We start from the raw sequence: 20,212 nt of genomic DNA on the forward strand, positions 1-20,212 counted from the left end.
AGCACACTAACTGCCTTCTTTTTCTACTGTAGGGTTTGTCTGTAAGAAGGTGTTGTCTCACCATGTTCAGCCTGTGGGAGGTGTTGCTGTTGTTGGGAGAGACCAGGGCTACAGCACTGACTACCTGGTGAGTTAACTCAATGCAGCCCCTCCAACATGAACCTATTCCAAAGGAGTGTTTGCAAAACACATCTAAAAATAAAAATTCAGCTGCTTAAAAGGATGGACAGGGTGGCGAAGTGATGACAGGTGCAACAAAGTAGAAAATGTCACACTGAGCCACTGTACTGATGTTAGGATGGAGGCACAGTGCTGAGGGTGAGGAGAGAAAGCTTGATTCTCCCTCTAACCTGTATTGTTTCTGACTTGGGAGTGCTTGATCTCAAATCGCAGGACAAGTGTTACAAATTCAAATACTTCAGTCCATAAATTATCAGGTTCACTGCATCTCACCTCCCAGAGTCGATACATGCTCCCCAATATTTACTGATACAATAGTGTAACCCATGAAATTTAACAAAAGTGCCCTCTTGTGATCTGTACCAGACATGTATACCTTGTACATGTGTACCCATGAGCCTCTCCAAACTATTTCATGGGAGACCAAGGTAATGCTTGGTAACACTAGTTAGTTATAAATCATTAAGCTGCTTTTTTGCACAGCAACTTAACCTACAGTGCAACATTTATGAGCAGTCTCACAATTCATCAGTACAATTTGTCTTTGTAAAATAAAGCAAAACTAATGAACATGCTATGCTTCTCCACAGCACTAGATTATCTTGGTTGACTTAAACAAAATAATTTCTCCATCTGAGTCTGACCATATCTTCCTTCACAGCTATCTCTTTTTAATCACTGACTGATTTTGCAGCTTTTACTGAATCGGACTAACAAATCTCCTTACACATGGGTCTTTGTTCTTTTGTTTCCTTTTCCTCAAAGTATGAGATTGGTCAATAAGCCAATGGTTGGCCAGAGGACCAGCCAGTCAACGTGATGTTGTTTCACACCACTTATGCAGCAAGCATAATGGAATGTTCAATGGGAAGAGACATTCCAGGTTGCGAATGTTCACTAAGAGTACCAAAAATGAGATAAGGACTCCCCTATTGTCCCTGATTGACGTGAATAACATTGTTCACATCTGTGTTTAATGCATAGGCTCCAAATGATTGCAGTTCCTGACTTTTCTTTCTAAACATGTGTGAATCAAATTTGCTTTAAATCATAGCAGTAAAACATAGTGTAGAGGGAGCTTTACTCTGTAGCTAACCAGTGCTCTACCTGATCTGGAGAGTCTGATGGGACAGTACAGAGGGAGCTTTACTCTGTAACGAACCTGTGCTGTACCTACAACAGAAGTATTTGATGGGGCAGTGCAAAGGGAGATTTACTTTGTTTCTAACCCCTGCTGTACTTACCCTGAGAGTGTTTGATGGCATACTGTAGAGAGGACTTTAGTCTATATCTAACCTGTACTGTTCCTACGCCGGAAGTATTTGATGGTGCAATGTAGAGGAAGCTTAACTCTTTACCCTGGGAGCTCTTGACACTGTATGAAAACAAAACTGAAAGTTTGACTTCTTGGAGATGTGACTGTTTACCAAATGTTTACCTTCTAAGCTGGACAGATGTGCAGCATCCTAAACTTCCCACGCAGGTTGGCCCCTTTAAGTTACCACACCTGCAGCCACACAAAAAAATGTGACTGACCCGCGCACTTAAATAAATCGTTCATGCACTAAAAAAGTTAGACGGTGCACTGTTTCATTTCCTGTTTGATATTTGTCAGATCTCTGGGGGCTGGGACAGGAGACTTTGTGTGTGGGATCTGCAAGCAGGTGTGTTGCACGACACATTCTCCAACACTGCACCAGGTAACAGGAGTGATGTACAAGAGCTGGCCTGTGATGGTGCCATCTTAGATCTTGCCTACAGCCCAAAGCGGTGAGTAGTACTCAGCACAAAAAATTCTGACTACTTTGATTAAATCCCTAGATAGTTATCTGCAAACCCATATCTTTGGCCTCCTTATCTCGAGCGACAATGGGTAAGCACCTGGAGGTGGTCAGTGGTGTGTGGAGCAGCGCCTGGAGTGGCTATAAAGGCCAATTCTAGAGTGACAGGCTCTTCCACAGGTGCTGCAGAAAAATTTGTTTGTCGGGGCTGTTACACAGTTGGCTCTCCCCTTGCGCTTTTGTCATTTTTCCTGCCAACTGCTAAGTCTCTTCGACTCGCCACACTTTAGCCTCGCCTTTATGGCTGCCCGCCAGCTCTGGCGAACACGGGCAACTGACTCCCACGACTTGTGATCAATGTCACAGGACTTCATGTCTGCAAACCTACCTACATGAAATCCCCCTCTCCACTATTAACAGATTTGGTTCTCTGCACAGGTATATAGGAACATGACACAAACACATCGTCATTTACAGCACAGAACTGACTCTCCATGGAACAATCTAGTCAGTCCCACACCCCTGCTCGATCCCCATAACCCTGCAAGTTAACTTTCTTAAAGTGCCCATCCAATTTCCTTTTAAAGTCATTCATTGTCTCCGTTTCCACTACCCTTGTGGGCAGCTGGTTCCAGACCATTATCACTTGCTGTGTAAAAAAGTTCTTCCTCACATTCCCCCTGCATCGCTTGGCCAAAATCTTCAATGTGCATCCCCTGACCAATGTACTCAAAGGAATTTAACTGCCCAAGGCTCTACGCTTCCCTACAGGCAACAAAGCTGATCAAAGCAGAAATGATTCACGAGAATGGCTCCAGGAATGAGAATCTTCAGTTATGAAGATAGATTGGAGAAGTTGGGACTGTTTTCTTTAGAGAAGACTGAAAGGAGATTTGACAGAGGTATTTAAAATCGTGAAGGATCTGGACTGAGTAGATAGGGAGAAACTGTTCCTACTCATAAAAGGATCGAGAACAAGGGGGCACAGATTTAAAGTATTTGGTAAAAGAAGCAAAAGCGACATGATGAAAACTGTTTTCACGCAGCAAGTGGGGGTTAAGGTCTGGAATGCACTGCCAGAGATTGTGGTGGAGGCAGGTTCAAAAGGGAATTAAACAGTTATATGAAAAGGGTCATGGGGAAAAGGCGGGGGGAGTGACACTAGATGAAATGCTGATTAGGAGAGCCAGTGCAGACGCAATGGGCCAAACGGCCGCCTTCTTCATTGTAACAATTCTTTGATTCTGTGAAATACATGTGGCTACCTCTCTTCCAAATTCCCCTTATTTATAAAGCTTATCACAGCTCTCAGCTCATTTGCTATAGTCATTCAGCTCCACCCCCTCCCCCACTCCTTGCACTCATTCAGCTCCATCCTCTCCCCTACTCCCTGTACTCTGTACTCCATCCTCTCCCCTACTCCCTGTACTCATCCAGCTCCATCCCCTCCCCCACTCCCTGTACTCATTCAGCTCCATCCCCTCCCCCACTCCCTGTACTCTGTACTCCATCCTCTCCCCTACTCCCTGTACTCATTCAGCTCCATCCCCTCCCCCACTCCCCGTACTCCTTCAGCTCCATCTCCTCCCCAACTTCCTGGATTCATTCAGCCCTTCATCCCACTCCCCTCACTCCCAAAGGGAAACAAAGGGATCAGTGAATGAGACACAAAAGTGAGAGTGTAAGTGACAGAGATTTAAAAAAAAGGGGACAAAGACAAAGTCAAAAAGGGAATCAAAGTAAATTTGATTTGCTCAAGGAAATGAAAAATCGAAAATGGAGACACTCCAGAGGGCTGAAAAAAGCAACTTGAAATAAGAGCCAGGAAAACCTGTCCATTATTTCACTACTGCCAGTATCTCACAATGTGTACAGTAGTAAATGTTTATCTCGTTGCTATGGACTGCAAATTAAAAGTTGGATTATCAGCAAACAAATGATTAACAGGTAACGCAGTTCGCATGACAGTCCTCAAAAAAGCACATAAGTTTTAGTACAAGCAGGTTCGTGGTCGTGCAGGACAGAATCTACCCTAATGTTAGCACTGAGCACTTTTTCGATTCTGTGTATCGCATGTCAGTATCCCAGGTCTAACGGTGCATCGGCACATACTTTTACCAGTAATGAGCCTTAAGCCTAGAGTTGCCAACTCTGATTAGATGTGTTTCATGAGGTTTCATCATATGACCTCCCTCCTCCAAATACCCCACCCCTACCCTTCCTCCACTGATTACCCAACATGCCCATCTGCACAGAGCCCCACCTTCTCACATCTGATGGACAGTAACTCTTTATTATCCGATTGGATGATTTCAACAGCCTTTTTCCCACCTGGAATATTTTTATAAGTAATAAACAAAAATATTCAAAGATGATTATAAACAAATTTTAATGCCTCCACGATTTTTCTCTGGGGTTGCTTGCAGTTGTGTCCAGGAAATTAAACTTCAATTCTTCGAGATGCCAAGATAATTCTTCACCATCACCTATCTCAACCCTCCACTGCATTTGATTTGTCATGCTGTTTGTCTTACATCTGGTACTGAATGAGTAAAATTTCTTTCAACTCAGTATTGTGAAGACCGATGCCTTGTCATCTGTCCCTGCCACAAACGCCATTCCCCAGCCACCGACTTCACCCCTCTTCCTACCACTGCCTGAGGATGAACCGCTCAGTTCCCAAACTCGGTGTCCTATTTGACCCCGAACTAAACATCTAACCCCGTATCCTCTCCATCACCAAGAATGCTTACTTCCACCTCCATATTATCGCCCGTCTCCACCCTTGCCTCTATCTGTCACTGAAACTATCCACCCGTCTCTGGCCCGGCCTCCATCCATCTATCACTAAAACATTCCGCCTATTTCTGGCCCCACCTCCATCCATCTGTCACTGAAACATTCCGCCCATCTCCGCTCCTGCCTCAATCCATCTGTCACTGAAACTATCATCTATGCTTTTGCTGTCAAAATTAACTATTCCAACGTGCTCCTGGTCAGCCACCCACCATCTACTTTCTGTAAACTTCAGCTTTTCCAAACCTCTGCTGCCCATATACTAGCTTGTACAACATCCCATTCATCCATTACTCACGCGCTTGCTGACTTACATTGACTTCTAACACCAACATCTCAAATATAAAATTCTCATCCTTGTGTACAAAGCCCTACATGGCCTCACTCCTCCCTATCTTTGTGACCTCCAGCGAATGTTGTCAGTAGGTTGCACATGCAGGTAGCCTTGCAGCAACCCGGAATGTACCGCGCCGACCACTCAAGTTGTTCCCTTCAAAAAAATTTAAAGGTACTGTGGATTCAAATGAACAGGCGCCATACAATAAAATATATTTCGAGGGAACATTGCCTCCAGCCCTAAAATCCCTGAGATCTCTGCGCTCCCCCAATTTTAGGCTTTTGCCCATCCCTGATTTCTATCATCCCACTGTGCCTTCAGCTGCCTAGGCCCTACGTTCTGAAATTCCTTCCCTAAACTTCCCTACTCCTTTACTTTTCTCTGTTCTTTTAATACGGTCCATAAAACCTACCTCTTTGACTAAGCTTTCGGTCACCTGTCCTAATATCCTAATATGTGGCAAGGTGTCAAATGTGACTTGATAAGGCTTCTGTGAAGCATCTTGGGGCATTATACTACAATATAGGCACTTTAGAAAATCCAAATCCTGTTGGAGGCTTGGCGACCCTACTTAAACTCAGCTTCAAAACTCCACCCTTGACTGCTCCTCTTCGTTGATCAGGCATTTGCAGTTTTTCATTGTGGAGTTCACACAGACAATAAGCTCTGATGAAACTGCCTCACACTCAATACATGCTGCTTAGAGAGAGGAGACTTTCATCAAATCAGTCAAGGCTTGAATTGAACCTAGCTTCTAGGACTGTATCACACACATTCAGGTATAGTAAAATATGATAATGTTGCTAGACTAGTAACACAGATTAGTAGTGGTGATCTGCCTAAGGGCAGGTTCTCTGTTCATTTCTCCTTGCCTCCTGGTCGTGTGCTTTGCTCTTGAGAGCATCCCATTTTTTAACTTCCATGAGAAATGAGCAATATGACTATGGAAAAAGTATATGAGGTAGTTTCCCATTGCCTCCCTCATGTGCACTTTAAAGGAAACACAAGTCCTCTTCCCGAAGGATCCTTCGCCTGTAAGCAGCCGTTATCCCTTGAGGTTCCAGCCCTTCCACCATCACCACTGAAAATTCACTGGTTCCACTGTTGGCTATGACTCATAACCTTGAGCATGGGACCCTTATCTGGGCCTGGGGTGACTCGCAAAAGGGCAGGGTGACCACTCCCTGAGATCTCAAATGACTCTGCTACCTGATAATCCAGAGTCCAGGACTACTTTCCCAATACTAACACAACAGTTTGAGATTCTGAATTCGTTTTCTTTTCACAAATCTCAAAATGAATAGCTGGTATCAGCAAAAGTGACTATTAAACAGTCAGATTTTCATTAAAAAAAAAGTCAAGTGGTTCACTAATGTTCTTTCAGGATGGAAACTTGCAACATTTATCCAGTCTGGCCTCTATGTGATTCCAGTCGCACACCAACGTGGAAGACACTTAACTGCCCTCTGAGGTGGCCTAGATGCATCCATCTGGATGTATCAAACCACTAGAAAGAGGAACAGTTGTGGGAACACTTTCACTACACAGACTGTAGCAGTTCAAGAAGAAAGCCCACCACCACCAGCATCTCAAGAGCAACTAGGGATGGAAAATAAATGTCAGCCTTGCCAGTGATGTCCAGACCCCAAGAATGAATAATGATAACAAACTCCATAACCATTGTTAAAATAGAGTCAACAGGTCAGGTCTTGAGTTTCAAGTTCAGTAGCCCACCCAGTAAGTTAAGGCTACTAGATTCCAGAGAATATCCACCTGCACCAAAGAATTAATATTAAAGGCTAACTCTCAAAGCAAACTAAGCCAATCTGTCCCTGTTTGTTATTGATTATCGCTTCGATTGATTGCAATTATAAAATACATGTTTGCTGTTAGAAAGAGGATTCACACACAGTCCCCTTGTTGTTGCTTAGGAATGAATTTGCCTATTCCTCGAGTGATGGGATGGTGTACATTCGCCATTTCAGTCCCGTTACAAGTGAGATGAAGCTCATGAATGTGCTGCAGGGTCACGAGGCCGACATTACTGCTATCTTGTGGCATTCTCTCTTGAATAAGTGGCTCAGCGGTTCAGAGGATGGGAGTATCCGGATCTGGGTAAGTCCCTCACAGGGAATGTCATGTGCAAGACTGTATGCAGTAATGGATTCTGAAGATGGCCTGATAGAGATTAAAGAAAGAGCTTGCATATATATATATATATATATATATAGCACCTTTCAGAACCTCAGGATGTGCCAAAGTGTATTACAGCCAATTAAGTATTTTTGAAGGGTAGTTACTTTTGTAATGTATGAAATGCAGCAGCCAATTTGCACACAACAAGGTCCTACAAACAGCAATGAAATGAATGACCAGATAATCTGTTTTAATTAAGTTGGTTGAGGGATAAATATTGGCCAAGACATAGGGAGAACACCCTTCCAACAGTGCAGCTGGTACCAGACTGGATTATATGCTCAAGACTCTAGAGTGTGGCTCAAATGTGTGATTTTCTGACTTAGGACTGAGTGTGCTACAGGGCTGACACCTACACATGAGCAGATATGGACATTACATGGAATACCTCTTCTTCAACCTACTGTGGGCTACCTGTGAAATGATAATCTGAAAAACTGGGACAGCTAAAGGACACTGACCCATGTGAATATTCCTCAATAGTTACCTGACCATTTTCTTATAACAGAGTGAAGATGGAACACAGTGTGAGCAGAACCTGGTCACACATGGAGCAGTTAATTGCCTCTGCATCGATGAGGTCAATGGTTGCATTCTAGCTGGGATTCAGGAAATCATGAGGTAAGACTTGGTGGTTATCACTGTTATTAACAACTTTACCAGGTCATATTATAGTGTCATTTCAATTTGACTGTTTCACTGGTTTGTACATTATGCCCACTGCCTGTTCCGGAGGTGTGTGGTTAGGACTAAATCGTCAAGATCTCTCAAATACATTCACAGACACATTCAAGGAGTCAGATTCAACCTCTAGCCTAGGCTAGTGTTGGGGGTCATACCCTGGAAGCCCCTGGAAAGTGTGCAATTCAGTGAAGGTAGAATGGGCACATCTGTGATGTGCTCGAACACCATGACTATGTAGGCTAACACATAGAATTACTATTTTGCCAAGATACTATAGAGCCGGTTGTGGGCTCATGTCCCATTCCAGAAAAATCTGAATTCTGCGCTTTTGAAGATGCCGTCTTTCAGATGAGACATTAAACCCATCTGCTCTTTCAGGTGGGCATAAAAGATCCCATGGTACAATTTTGAAGAACAGCGGAGTTATCCCCAGTTTTCTGGACAATATTTATCCCTCAGTCAGCATCACCAAAAAACACACCGATTATCTGGTCATTAACATTTGGGCGGAACAGTGGCGCAGTGGTTAGCACCGCAGGCTCACAACTCCAGCGACCCGGGTTCAATTCTGGGTACTGACTGTGTGGAGTTTGCAAGTTCTCCCTGTGTCTGCGTGGGTTTTCTCCGGGTGCTCCGGTTTCCTCCCACAGCCAAAAGACTTGCAGGTTGATAGGTAAATTGGCCATTATAAATTGCCCCCAGTATAGGTAGGTGGTAGGGGAATATAGGGACAGGTGAGCATGTGGTAGGAATATGGGATTAGTGTAGGATTAGTATAAATGGGTGGTTAATGGTCGACACAGACTCGGTGGGCCGAAGGGCCTGTTTCAGTGCTGTATCTCTAAATCTAAACACATTGCTATTTGTGAGAGCTTGCTATGTGCAAATGGCTGCTGCACTTCTGATATTACAACAGTTACTGCACTTCAAAATTATTTCATTGACTATAAAGTGCTTTGGGACATCCTGAGATTGTGCAAGGCACTATGTGAAAGCTTTCTTTCTTTCGTTCAGATTCAGTGCAAGCGTACCCTAGGATGAATTATCACCTTATGAAAAAGGGGGGAGCAGAAAAAGGAAGATTGTGGATATTTAATCGGGATTAGAAGTGGATGGCCACATTTTCCTCCATTCATTTTAGCATAAATGTTAATGTGATTATAATAGCTATGCTAATCATTTACCAAAATTAAATGACAGAGGGAAAAATAGCAGGAGATTTTCTCCACATTTTGCACATGGTGCACCTTTCTGGAAATTGCTTGCTGACCTCTTCCAGCCTGCAGCTTTCTGCCCTTTAACATTTTTTGAGGTTTTTTTTACTGATTTGAGATGAAGTGTCTTTGCTTCAATTTGTATATTGCCACAAAGTTAGATTCAGTTCACAAATGGTTAATTTCCAGAGGCACACAAACTATTTGCCATGGTATCAAGAGTCCAGTTCACCAATCATCACTCTGTTTGTTGACCTAGTCCTGGTCCAGTCCCGATTTTAAAATTGTCATCCCAGTTTTCAAATCCCTCCATGGCCTCACCCCTCCCTATCTCTAACTTCCTCTGGCCCTACAATCCAACAAGATATCTATGCTCCTCCAAATCTGGCCTCTTGCACATCCCTGATTTTCATCACTCCACCATTGGTAGCCGTGCCTTCAGCTGGGGTCATGTGTGGATGTAAAAGCACTGGCTGAAGATCTCTTCTAGATTACTGAGGTTGAACCAAGCTTTCTGAAGACAGTCCCTTTGATCTCTTGCAGTTCCTTTACTGTGAAATAAATCTTGTCTTTAATTAATATTTCATCAGAGTTTATGACCCCGAATCCTTCGTACAAGTGCAGAGAAATATTGGGCACACTGATTCAATTCGTTCCATCATCCACATCCCTGAGAGAACCCAGGTAAGCCAGCCTTTTTGAGACCAATATTTTCTCCTAGACTTTTTTGTGTATATTTTCTGCTCAGCAGTGAGGGGTGTCAGTGTTGGGGAATGGACCACATTTCTATTTCAGACATCCATTGTCACATCAAACACTCCCAGGATAGGTAAGTGGAGTGTTGACTGCTGATTGCAGCAATGAGCCTCAGCTGAGAGTGCTGGTGGCAGTTGCAGAGGTGGAGAGAGGAGCTAGACTGAGCAAGGGAGAGCAGTTACAAACAAGCAGAGGAAAACTTCAACAACAATCGCCATTAAAGAGAAGAAAGAGACATTATTTTTTGGAAACAAGGCTTTGTCTGGAGGTGGGTGCTGAACACCACTAGTAATTTACTTTGGACTGTTGGGGGAGGAACAAGTGGCTGGAACAACAAGGGGTGGGGCTGCCAATTGTGCTGCTGCACAAGTACACAGGGAAGCTCCCTCCCCACCCCAATTGCCCAGCCTGGGTCAGCTGAAGCTGCCCGGCTAAACAGACGGAAGGGGATAGATAGTGCCTGGGCAGCTTCAGCTGACCCAGGTGAAGGCGCCTCCCCCAACCAGAAGACCAAGTGCAAAGACTGTTTTAAGTGTGCTGTGAGCACCACCTCCAGAAAGCAAGTCATCCCATACAGCCTGTCTTTACCTCTCCTCTATTACCTCAGCCTCTCCACTACCTGTTGTTTATTTGTTTGTTTGTTTTTAATACATATTCAATATTTTTGTGAATCTCTGGTATTTGGTGTGCAAGCCCACAATTTGGGGTGGGTTTAGCTCTTAGACCCATGGCAAGCCCTTCATCACAGGTGGCGGGGCCCTCTACTACCTATGCAGCTGCAGCCTCTGTGGCTGCCCACGTGGCCCCGTCACCCTTTAAATTGATAACATCCAGCCATGGGGTGAAGAGCTATCCCCACCCCAACATGTCTATTGAGGCCTGCGTAAAGGCAATGGCCGAGGTTGTCGGCCCCTCGGCCATTGTTGCGGCCTCAAAGATGTATGGGAAGGCTGTGTTCTTTTTGAAGACCGAGTGGGCGGTGTCCCTGGCCCTGAGTAAAGGGCTCACTGGGGGGGGGACTTTCCTGCCGGTGGACTCTCTGGGGGCCACTGCGCAGCGGATAATGCTATCCAACGTCCCACCCTTCATTCACAGTGAGCTCCTCCTCCCCCACCTGCACCATCTGGGGGAGGTGAGGTCGGGGATCACCCCAATCTGGCTTGGTCTTCGGGAACACACCCTCCAACATGTCTACTCCTTCCGCCGCCAGTTATTTATGCAGCTGGCACGGGAGGAGGACTCGGAAGGCCAATTTAATGTGGAGTTCCAGGGGACGGCCTACCGCGTCTTTTGGACCTCGGACGGGGCGCGGTGCCACGTCTGCAAGGGGGTGGGGCATGTTCGTAAGAACTGCCCCAACCTCCCGGTCGCCAGCTCCACCTCGGCGGCCCAGGGTGGTTCCACAGCACCACCTCCCACTCCCCCACACATCCAACAGACACCGCTCAGTTGGTTCCGGAGGCTGTGGTTTTCACAGCCTCCAGCGGGGAGGGGAGTGCCCGTCCGAGTGAAAGGAAGACGCGGAGGAAAAAGAAACATCAAGAGGCTTGTCCCCTGGACACATTGAAACAACCCAAGCCTGAGCTCAGCCCAAAGCCCGTTCTCACGGAATCCACCTGTCCTAGGGCTGGGCTCAGGCCCAGGGTAACTAAAAAAAAGGAGGGTGCAGAGGCGAAGGCCTCTGATGACATTTGAGGTCTCTGAGCCTCTGCGCCCTAGTGGGAAAAAGAGGAGAAGGCACCCCTCCACAGAGGTAACAAGGGGCCCTGAGGCTCAGGGTCCATCTGTTGGAGGGGAGCTGTCTCATGTTTCGGGTCCCCAGGTTTCCCCTACCGCCACCACCAAGGCTACAAAGTTCGGGCAGGAGCTCCCTATTCCTCAGGCTGGAGGGGAGGGGAAGGCCCCTCCTGAAGGAGTAAGTGGGGCCATGCTCGTGGTGGGGGAGCCTGAGGACTCTGCCCATTCTGCCACTGCCACTGGGTCGGGTGCCTGAGTAGAGGGGAGGGCAAGGCCCCAAAGGGTCCGGCCCTCCCAGCCGGAGTCCACCACCAACCCGACTTGGCTATAACTGAGAATGCTGCCCCATCTGCTGGGCCTGTGGGTGCTGGTGGAGCAGGAGATGGCCTCCTCTCTCCGCCTCCGGTCTCGGCTCCGGCTGGATTTCCGGGGTCGGGAACTTCTGTCTCCCCTGGACCACTCATTGGCCTGGGGATGGAGGTGGAGGGGGGTCCTGAACTGCTGGCGCCCACAGGCTCCAGTTTCACAGTAGAACCCAGAGAGGACTCCTCCGCCATCGATCCTGGGGGTGGGATCGTGACGGAGGCGGGATCAGCTGGCGTGGCCGGGACGTCCACCCCACAGTGTGTGGTGGATATGTCGGCCGCTGGCGGTGACAACCCGGAGGAGGGTGGGGATTCGGTGTGGGGCACGGAGGATGACCTTGATTCCATCCCAGTGAGGTGGTGGAGTCCCTCTTGCCTCCCACCGAATCTCCTCTCATCCCCACGGCGGAACTCCGGGATTTCCTCGCGGCTTGCAGAAGTTGCCGCAATAAAGTTCAGCTGGCCCTCGGCCGTTGGTCGAATCTGGCGCTGATCATCCAGTTCGTCCGTGCCGCCCTTAAGAAAGCGGGCAAGCGCGCGGGCGTGAAACTGGTTGAGAGGCGCCGTTTTAATGTGTTCCTCAATGGGTTGTTGGGGGAGTGGAAGGCCAGGTGCACTTCCACTCCCTCCTCACAGAGAGGTGTTGGTGACGGGTTTTAAGTACCTTTGACATGAAGATAACCATAGCCAGCCTAAACATCAATGGCAGCAGGTGGTCTCACCGCAGATTTCACAATCTCTCAGTCCTTAGGGAAGGGAGATACGCGGTGAGCTTTCTGCAGGAAACCCACACCGTTCCGGGAGACGAAGCCACCTAGCTCCTGGAGTGGCAGGGTGGGGCCTACATGAGTCACCTCACCCCTATTTCTAGTGGGGTGGCTATCTTGTTGGCCCCGACTTTTCAGCCGGAGATCTTAGGGGTCAAGGAGCTAGTGCCGGGCCGCTTGCTCCACCTCGCCGTTCACCTGGGTAGCGTGCCGCTCCACTTTGTGAACGTGTACGCGCCCAGGCCCGGCGCGTTGCAAGCGCGCTTCTTTGAAGAAGTGTCTGCTCTCTTGAGCTCCATCGCTAGCGGCGAGTGCATCATCCTCGAGGGGGGATTTTAACTGCACTCTTGAGGTGGGGGATCGCTCCGATCCCCAGCGCGGCCAAGCGTCGGTGGAGAAGTTGAGGGGACTGATCAGCTCCCTTAACTTGGTGGACGTCTGGCGGAATCTCCATCCCGACTCCAGCACCTTCACGTGGAGGTCTGGAGGAGGAGGGTCGCAAAACGACCGCCTCTACTTTTCGCTGGCGTACGTCTCCCGCGTCTCGGTGGCCTCCATGCGGCTGGTGCCGTGCTCGGACCACCGCCTGGTGTGGGCGGAGTTCACTCCGCTCCGCACGCGGGCGGGGTCCACGTACTGGCACTTTAACAACCGGCTGCTGGAGGAGAGCGATTTCGGGACTCGTTCTGTCGATTCTGGGCTGACTGGAGAAGGAAGCAGGGGGGCTTCCCCTCCTTGAGGCTATGGTGGGATGTGGGCAAGACTCACATCCGCGTCTTCTGTCAGGAGTATGCGAAGGGGTCAACCAGGAAGCGGGAAGCCGAGATCAGGCGCCTTGAGAGGGAGGTGCTCGAATTGGAGTCCCGCCTCGGTCATGCCGTCACGGACCCAGCCTTGTGGCAGGCGTACAAAGAGAAGAAGGGCGCGCTGAGGGGCCTGCAGCTCATAGGGTCCCGAGGCGCATACGTGAGGTCACTGGAAGATTTGGACCGGGCCTCACCGTTCTTCTACTCACTGGAAAAATGGTGGGGGTCCGTAAGCAACTCGTCGAGCTGCTGGCCGAGGACGGATCCTCCATCACGGATCCGGAGGGAATGGGCCTCCTGGTCCGTACTTATTACAGTGCGTTGTTCTCTCCGGATCCGTCCAGCGAGGATGCGCGCAGAGTTTTTTGGGAGGACCTGCCGCAGGTCAGCCCGGAGGATGCCGAAGGATTGGAGGATCCGCTCACGTTGGTGGAGCTGACCGGCGCCCTCCACCAGCTCTCAAGGGGCAAATCCCCAGGGCTGGACGGGCTGACTGTGGAGTTCCTCAGGGCTTCTGAGAAGTCCTGGGGGACGATTATTTTCCTGGGGGAAAGCCTGGCGACCGGGGAGATGCCCCTCTCGTGGCGCAGGGCGGTCATCGTCCTACTGCCGAAGAGGGGCGATCTCCGCCTGCTTAAAAACTGGCGTCCGGTCTTCCTCCTCAGCACGGATTATAAGATCTTTGCCTTGCTATGTCTACCCGCCTGGGCTCCGTGCTGGCCCACATGATCCACCCCGACCAGTCCTACACTGTCCCGGGCCGGTCCATCCAGGACAACATCCACCTGGTTCGGGACCTGATCCATCTTTCCCAGAGGACTGGTCAGTCGGTCCCCTTTCTCTCCCTCGATCAGGAGAAGGCGTTTGACAGGGTGGATCATGAATACCTTTTCGGGACTCTGCGCGCTTTCGGACTTGGGCCGCATTTCGTGGCCCAAGTCCGACTTTTATATGCCGCCGCAGAGTGTCTAGTCAAGGTTAACGGGTCCTTGACGGCGCCCCTTCGCTTTGGGAGAGGAGTACATCAGGGATGCCCCATGTCTGGCCAATTGTACACCATCTGCGTGGAGCCCTTCCTGTGCCTGCTTCGCAGGAGGTTGATGGAATTGGCTCTGCGAGAGCCGGCCATGCGGGTCGTCCTCCTGGCTTACGCCGACGACGTGCTCCTCGCGGTCACAGATCCCGTTGACTTGCGGTGGATGCGCGACTGCCAGCAGACCTTTTCTGCCGCGTCCTCCGCGAGGATCAATTGGGAGAAATATTCCGGACTCCTGGTGGGTCAGTGGCGGGTGGACTCCCTGCCGGAGGAGTTGACATCTTTTGTGTGGAGCACCACGCACCTCCTCTATCTGGGAGTTCACCTTAGCCCCGCTGAGGAAGCCTGGCTGGCAGACTGGCAGGAGTTGGAGGCGAAAGTCACCGCTCGGCTGGGGCGCTGGACAGGACTGCTCCGAGTGCTTTCCTACAGGGGCCGAGCGCTGGTCATAAACCAATTGGTGGCCTCCATGTTGTGGTACCGGTTAGTCACTTTGGCCCCGCCCCCTGCATTTGCCACCAAGATCCAGTAGAAACTCGTCGATTTCTTCTGGGGCAGGAGGAAACACTGGGTCTCTGCTGCGGTCCTGAGTCTCCCGATTGAGGAGGGCGGCCAGTCGCTGGTGTGCGTCCGCACCCAGGCTGCGACTCTCCGCCTTAGGACCCTGCAGAGATACCTGTGCGTCGAGCATCCTCCCAGATGGTGTGCGTTGGCGACGTATTTTTTCCGCCAGTGTCACTGCCTTCAAGACGACACGTAGCTCCCGGTGGATTCCGTTAGCCGCGCCTCTCTGAGGGAGTTGCCTGTCTTTTACCGGGATCTATTCCGAATCTGGAACATGGTCGCCTCCAGTCAGGGCGCTCCCCCGCCGGCGGAGGAGAGTGGAATGCCCTCTGTGCCATTCCAATCGGCGCGGAGGGGTTTCCTGTACGGGCTGCTCCTGCACACTCTCCACTTCCTCGTCCTCGTCAGCCGGCCGGACACGCCCTGGCGGTCTGCATTGCCATCTGGCGGCGAGGGGAAACCGCGATGGAGGTCGGTCTACGCGGGAGTCTTCCCCCTTTTACATCGGGGACCTGGGGTGGAGGGTGTTGCACAGGGCAGTCCCGTGCAATAGACTTTTAAGTAGGTTCACGGACTCCCAGGCCGCCTGTACTTTCTGCGGCCTGGACGAGTCCGTGTTCCATGTATATATGGAGTGTGCAAGGTTGCAGCCCCTCTTTGAGTATCTGAAGGGGCTGCTCCTCAAGTTCTGGCTGCACTTCAGTCTCACATTCCTGATCTTTGGGCACCCGGTGCGGAGGGGCGTCGGCCGGGAGGAGGATCTCCTCGTCGGTCTGCTCCTGGGCCTGGCCAAGGTGGCAATTCACAGGTCCAGGCTGCGGGCCGTCGGGGGGTCCGTCCTCCCCAATTGCCTGCCCCTCTTCAGCGGTTATGTTCGCGCCCGGGTGTCCCTGGAGAAGGAGCATGCGGTGTCCGCTGGTACGCTTGAGGTCTTCCGCGGCCGGTGGGCACCGCAGGAACTGGAGTGCATTGTCAACGCCGAGAATGGCATTTTAATTTGAGTTTTTGTTTATTTCTGCTTTTAATAAAGTTATTTAAAAAAATATAAGTATGTATATAAAGGGGGCCTGAGCAATAAAGGCCCCCTTGACATGAAAAATATAAAAGGGGCCTGGGGTATAAAGGCCACCTTCCAAAAAAAAATGGGGTTAGTTGCTAAGAAAAAAAAAACAGGTTAGATATAAAGTAAAGCTCTCTCCACAATGTCCAATCAAACAGTCCCAGGTCAAGTACAGAACTGGTTAGATACAGAGTGAAGCTACCTCTAAACTGTCTCATCAAACACTCCTGGGTAATGTTAAGGGGAAGTTTAATGGAGGTGTTCAACAAAAGGAAAAAGAGATAAACCAAGTGATTATTGGTCAGTTAGTCTAACATCGGTGGTGGGGAAACTTCTGGAGACAATAATTCGAGACATAATTAATTGTCACTTGGTAGAACATGGGTTAATAAATGATAGCCAATATAGATGTATTGAAGCCAATTAATATCTGCTTAATTTAAGATTGAGTTCTTCGATGAAATAACAATGAAGATAATGCAGTTGATGTGAATATTGACTTTCAGATGGCATTTGATGAAGTACCACATAATAAACTTATTCGCAAAATTGAAACCCATGGGATTATAAGGGCAGTGGCAGAATGGACATGAAATTGGCTGAGAGACTGGAAGAAAGTTTCCAGTGGTGTGCCCCAAGGGCTAGTATTAGAATCACTGCTGTTTGTGATACATATTAATGACCTAAACTTGGGTATAGCAGCATAATGCTAAAGGTTTGAAGAAGGTACAAAACTTGGAAAAGTAATAAACAGTGAAGGGAATATTAACAGACTTCAGGAAGACATATTCAGATGGGTAAAATGGGCAGATGAAATTTAATGAAGTACAAAATTGTACATTTTGGAAGGAGATACAAGGAGAGGCAGTATAACTATGATACAATTGTAAAGAGGTTGCAGGAACAGAAACTTTAAAAGTGGCAGGGCAAGTTGAGAAGTCTGTTAAAAAGCATACCGAATTCTTGGTTTTATGAGTAGAGGTGTAGAGTACAAAAGCAAAGCTTTTATATATCACTTGTTAGACCTCCGCTAGTTCTGGGCAACTTTACGAAGGATGCCAAGGTCCTGGAGATAGTGCAGAGGAAATTTACCAGAATAGTACCAAGAATGAGGGAATTCAGCTATGTGGCTAGACTAAGAATGTTGGGATCATTCTCCTTAGAGCAAAGAATGTTAAGGGGAAATTTAACAGAGGTGCTCAAAATTATGAGGTTTCACTGAAAACGTAGATAAGGAACAACTATTTCCAGTGGCAGAAGGGTCAGTAATCATAGGACACAAGTTTAAAATAGTTGGCAAAAATACCAGAGAGTTGTTATGATCTGGAATGCACTGCCTAAAGGTGGTGATAACAGATTCAAAGTAACTTTCAAAGGGAATGGGATACATAGTTGAAAACGAAAAACAAATTGCAGCACTATGGAGAAATAATAGTAGAATGGGACTAATTTTGATAGCTCTTTTCAAAAGTCAACACCCTTTTAGGCATTCTCCTCATCTCCCCTTTGATTCTTTTACCAATTATCTTAAATCTGTGACATCTGGTTGCCAATTAGCCCCTTCTATTAACTATCAAAACTGGTACACTCTTTTTCAGTATGTTACTGCATCATGGGACTATAGTCTGCGTGTCTGGAATGCTTACATCAAACTTCCTGCCAGAAGCAATGAAACGAGGGAAAATGCAAGTGCAACATGCTGAGAGAAAATAACAATGGGACATCAAATACCTCGGTGCTTTATCGCTTTGAAATTAAGTTGAACTTTTTCTCATCAAGTGAGACATAAAACTGTTTACCACCTGTTATCTCCAAGCAGTCTTTTGTAATTGTAGTCACAACAATGCCATGACTGCTAGAACAGGTCAGAGTCTGGGCATTACGTAACTCATCCCCTGACTCCCCAAAGCCTCTCCATCATCTAGTAGGCACAAATCAGAAGTCTGATGGAATACTCTCCAGATGCCTGGATGAGCACAGCTGCCACAACACCCAAGAAGCTCAAAATAATCCATTTAAAAGCAGTCTGCTTGATTGGCATTCACCACCTTAAACACTCACTCCCTCCCTCAACCTCCAGCAAACCCTGGCTGCAATGTGCACCATCTACAAAATGCACTGCAGCAAGTCGCCGAAGATTGTTCAACGGCACCTTGTAAATCCTTGACCTCTACCACCCGGAAGAAAAAGGGCAGCAGTTGCATAGGTGCATCATCACTTCCAAATATCCCTCCAATCACACAGTATCCTAACTTGGAAATATATCTCTGTTCCTTCATTGACACTGGGTCAAAATCCTGGAGCTCTTTACCTAACAGCACTGAGGAAGTAACTTCACCACATGGATTGCAGTGATCAAGAAGGCAGTTCACCACCACCGTCTCCTCAAGGGCAATGTAAGCTGCCGGCCTTGCCAGTGATTAACCGCATCCCAAGAATTCATTTTTTAAAATTGCGAAGACCCCAGATGAAGGCCCAAGGCCTGCAAATCAGGAGCTAATGGTCAGCGAATATATAATTTCCTTTAGAGAATGTGCTCTTAATTCCCTTTTTTGCCTGGAGTATTTCCTGTTAATGTATGCGCTTCTCAGCTTTGTTGACATTTCACTGAAACTGCCCTCAGACTCTATTGAGGTGCTCCAGCTCTGGTCAACATCAACAGTAAGGGACCGGGGGTCTCCTGAACTTCCTGCAGCTGGATTTTTCCGACCTGCCCCATCATCAGAGGATCCCCATTGGACTTTCTAATCCTGGTTCATTTGCATTTGCCATTTATGGTCAATTCTTCTTGAAGCCCTTCTTTAAATCAAATGGCAATTGTTGCTAGATCAATTGTAAATTTTAAATCTGAGATTTTGTTTTGCTATCCAAAGCTATTAAGGGATATGGGAAAAGGCAGGCTTATGGAGTTAGGTCACAAATCAACCATGATCTCATAGAATCGCAGAACAGGCTCAAGGGGCTAAATGGCCTACTCCAGTTCCTATGTTCCTATCGGAACAGCAAGGTGCAACGTATACATGTCTTGGCAATATAATCCTCTGTCTGAAATCTGCCTTAAAGTCATTAAAGCTTACAATATAACAAAAATGTCAGCTGAGGCCTTTTCATTCATTTAACTCAATTGACTCATTTCATTCAGAAGTGCAAGAGGGTGAAACTTATTTGCCAAATATTTGTTTGGCAAATGTATCAATCTTCTCCATCTAAAAGAATGGCCAACTGGAAATATAAGTACGATACTGTTGATGAATTGGCAACTATCAGTTCATGCCGGTCTTTCCTTGTGTGATATTTTTGGAAGATTCAGTTGCAGCTCGACAGTGATGGTGTGTCCCACTTCTGTCTCAACAGCCAGTGAAGGTACCTAGAACTTATGCACCAGGAATTTCCTGAGGGTTCTCCTGATCACCCCCTCCTGTATATTCAGTGGAAAATGAATGGAAACATCGAATAAACTGCATAGATATTCCATCACTGTAAATTGCCCTTGGAGAAACAAGGGATAGGTAATTAATCCCACCTTGTCCATATTGCTCCCATCCCATGATGAAAATCGTTGATGTGCATACAATTTTATGTGCGAATCATAGCAGGGGGTCATTTTAATTTTCAACAGTAGCATAAAACTGGCCATTGTACACGCCACCTGATTTGCATGCAGTCTCTTCAGCTTGATCTGCTATTCAATTAGAGCTTGGCTGATCTGTATCTCAACTTACTTGCCTGCCTTTCCTCCATATTGTTTGATACTCTTACCCAACAAAAATAAATTGATCTCAGTCTTGGAAATTTCAATTGACCCCAGTCTCCACCGCCTTTTGGGGTGAGACTTCCAGGTTTCCTCTACTGTTAACAGCTATGATACAGGTCGAAGGAGCTGAATGACAAGCTCAATCTTGTGGGTTGAACTAAACTCAGCCTTGATAGCCA

At 47.8% G+C, this 20,212-nt stretch overlaps 1 protein-coding gene across 1 annotated transcript in view; it reads left to right on the top strand.

Moving 5' to 3' along the window:
• Nucleotides 1–19,304, top strand: part of LOC137375556 (uncharacterized) — a 78,164-nt gene extending 58,860 nt beyond the window's left edge. The window contains exons 12-17 of the mRNA XM_068042903.1: nt 33–127; nt 1,796–1,950; nt 7,026–7,209; nt 7,799–7,911; nt 9,779–9,872; nt 17,878–19,304. Coding sequence (XP_067899004.1) covers nt 33–127; nt 1,796–1,950; nt 7,026–7,209; nt 7,799–7,911; nt 9,779–9,872; nt 17,878–17,982 — 746 coding nt within the window. The 3' untranslated portion in view covers nt 17,983–19,304. The remainder of the gene's footprint in view (nt 1–32; nt 128–1,795; nt 1,951–7,025; nt 7,210–7,798; nt 7,912–9,778; nt 9,873–17,877) is intronic.
• The last annotated feature ends 908 nt before the right edge of the window (nt 19,305–20,212 follow it).

Source organism: Heterodontus francisci, chromosome 12, assembly GCF_036365525.1.
Source record: "Heterodontus francisci isolate sHetFra1 chromosome 12, sHetFra1.hap1, whole genome shotgun sequence".
NCBI lineage: Eukaryota > Metazoa > Chordata > Chondrichthyes > Heterodontiformes > Heterodontidae > Heterodontus > Heterodontus francisci.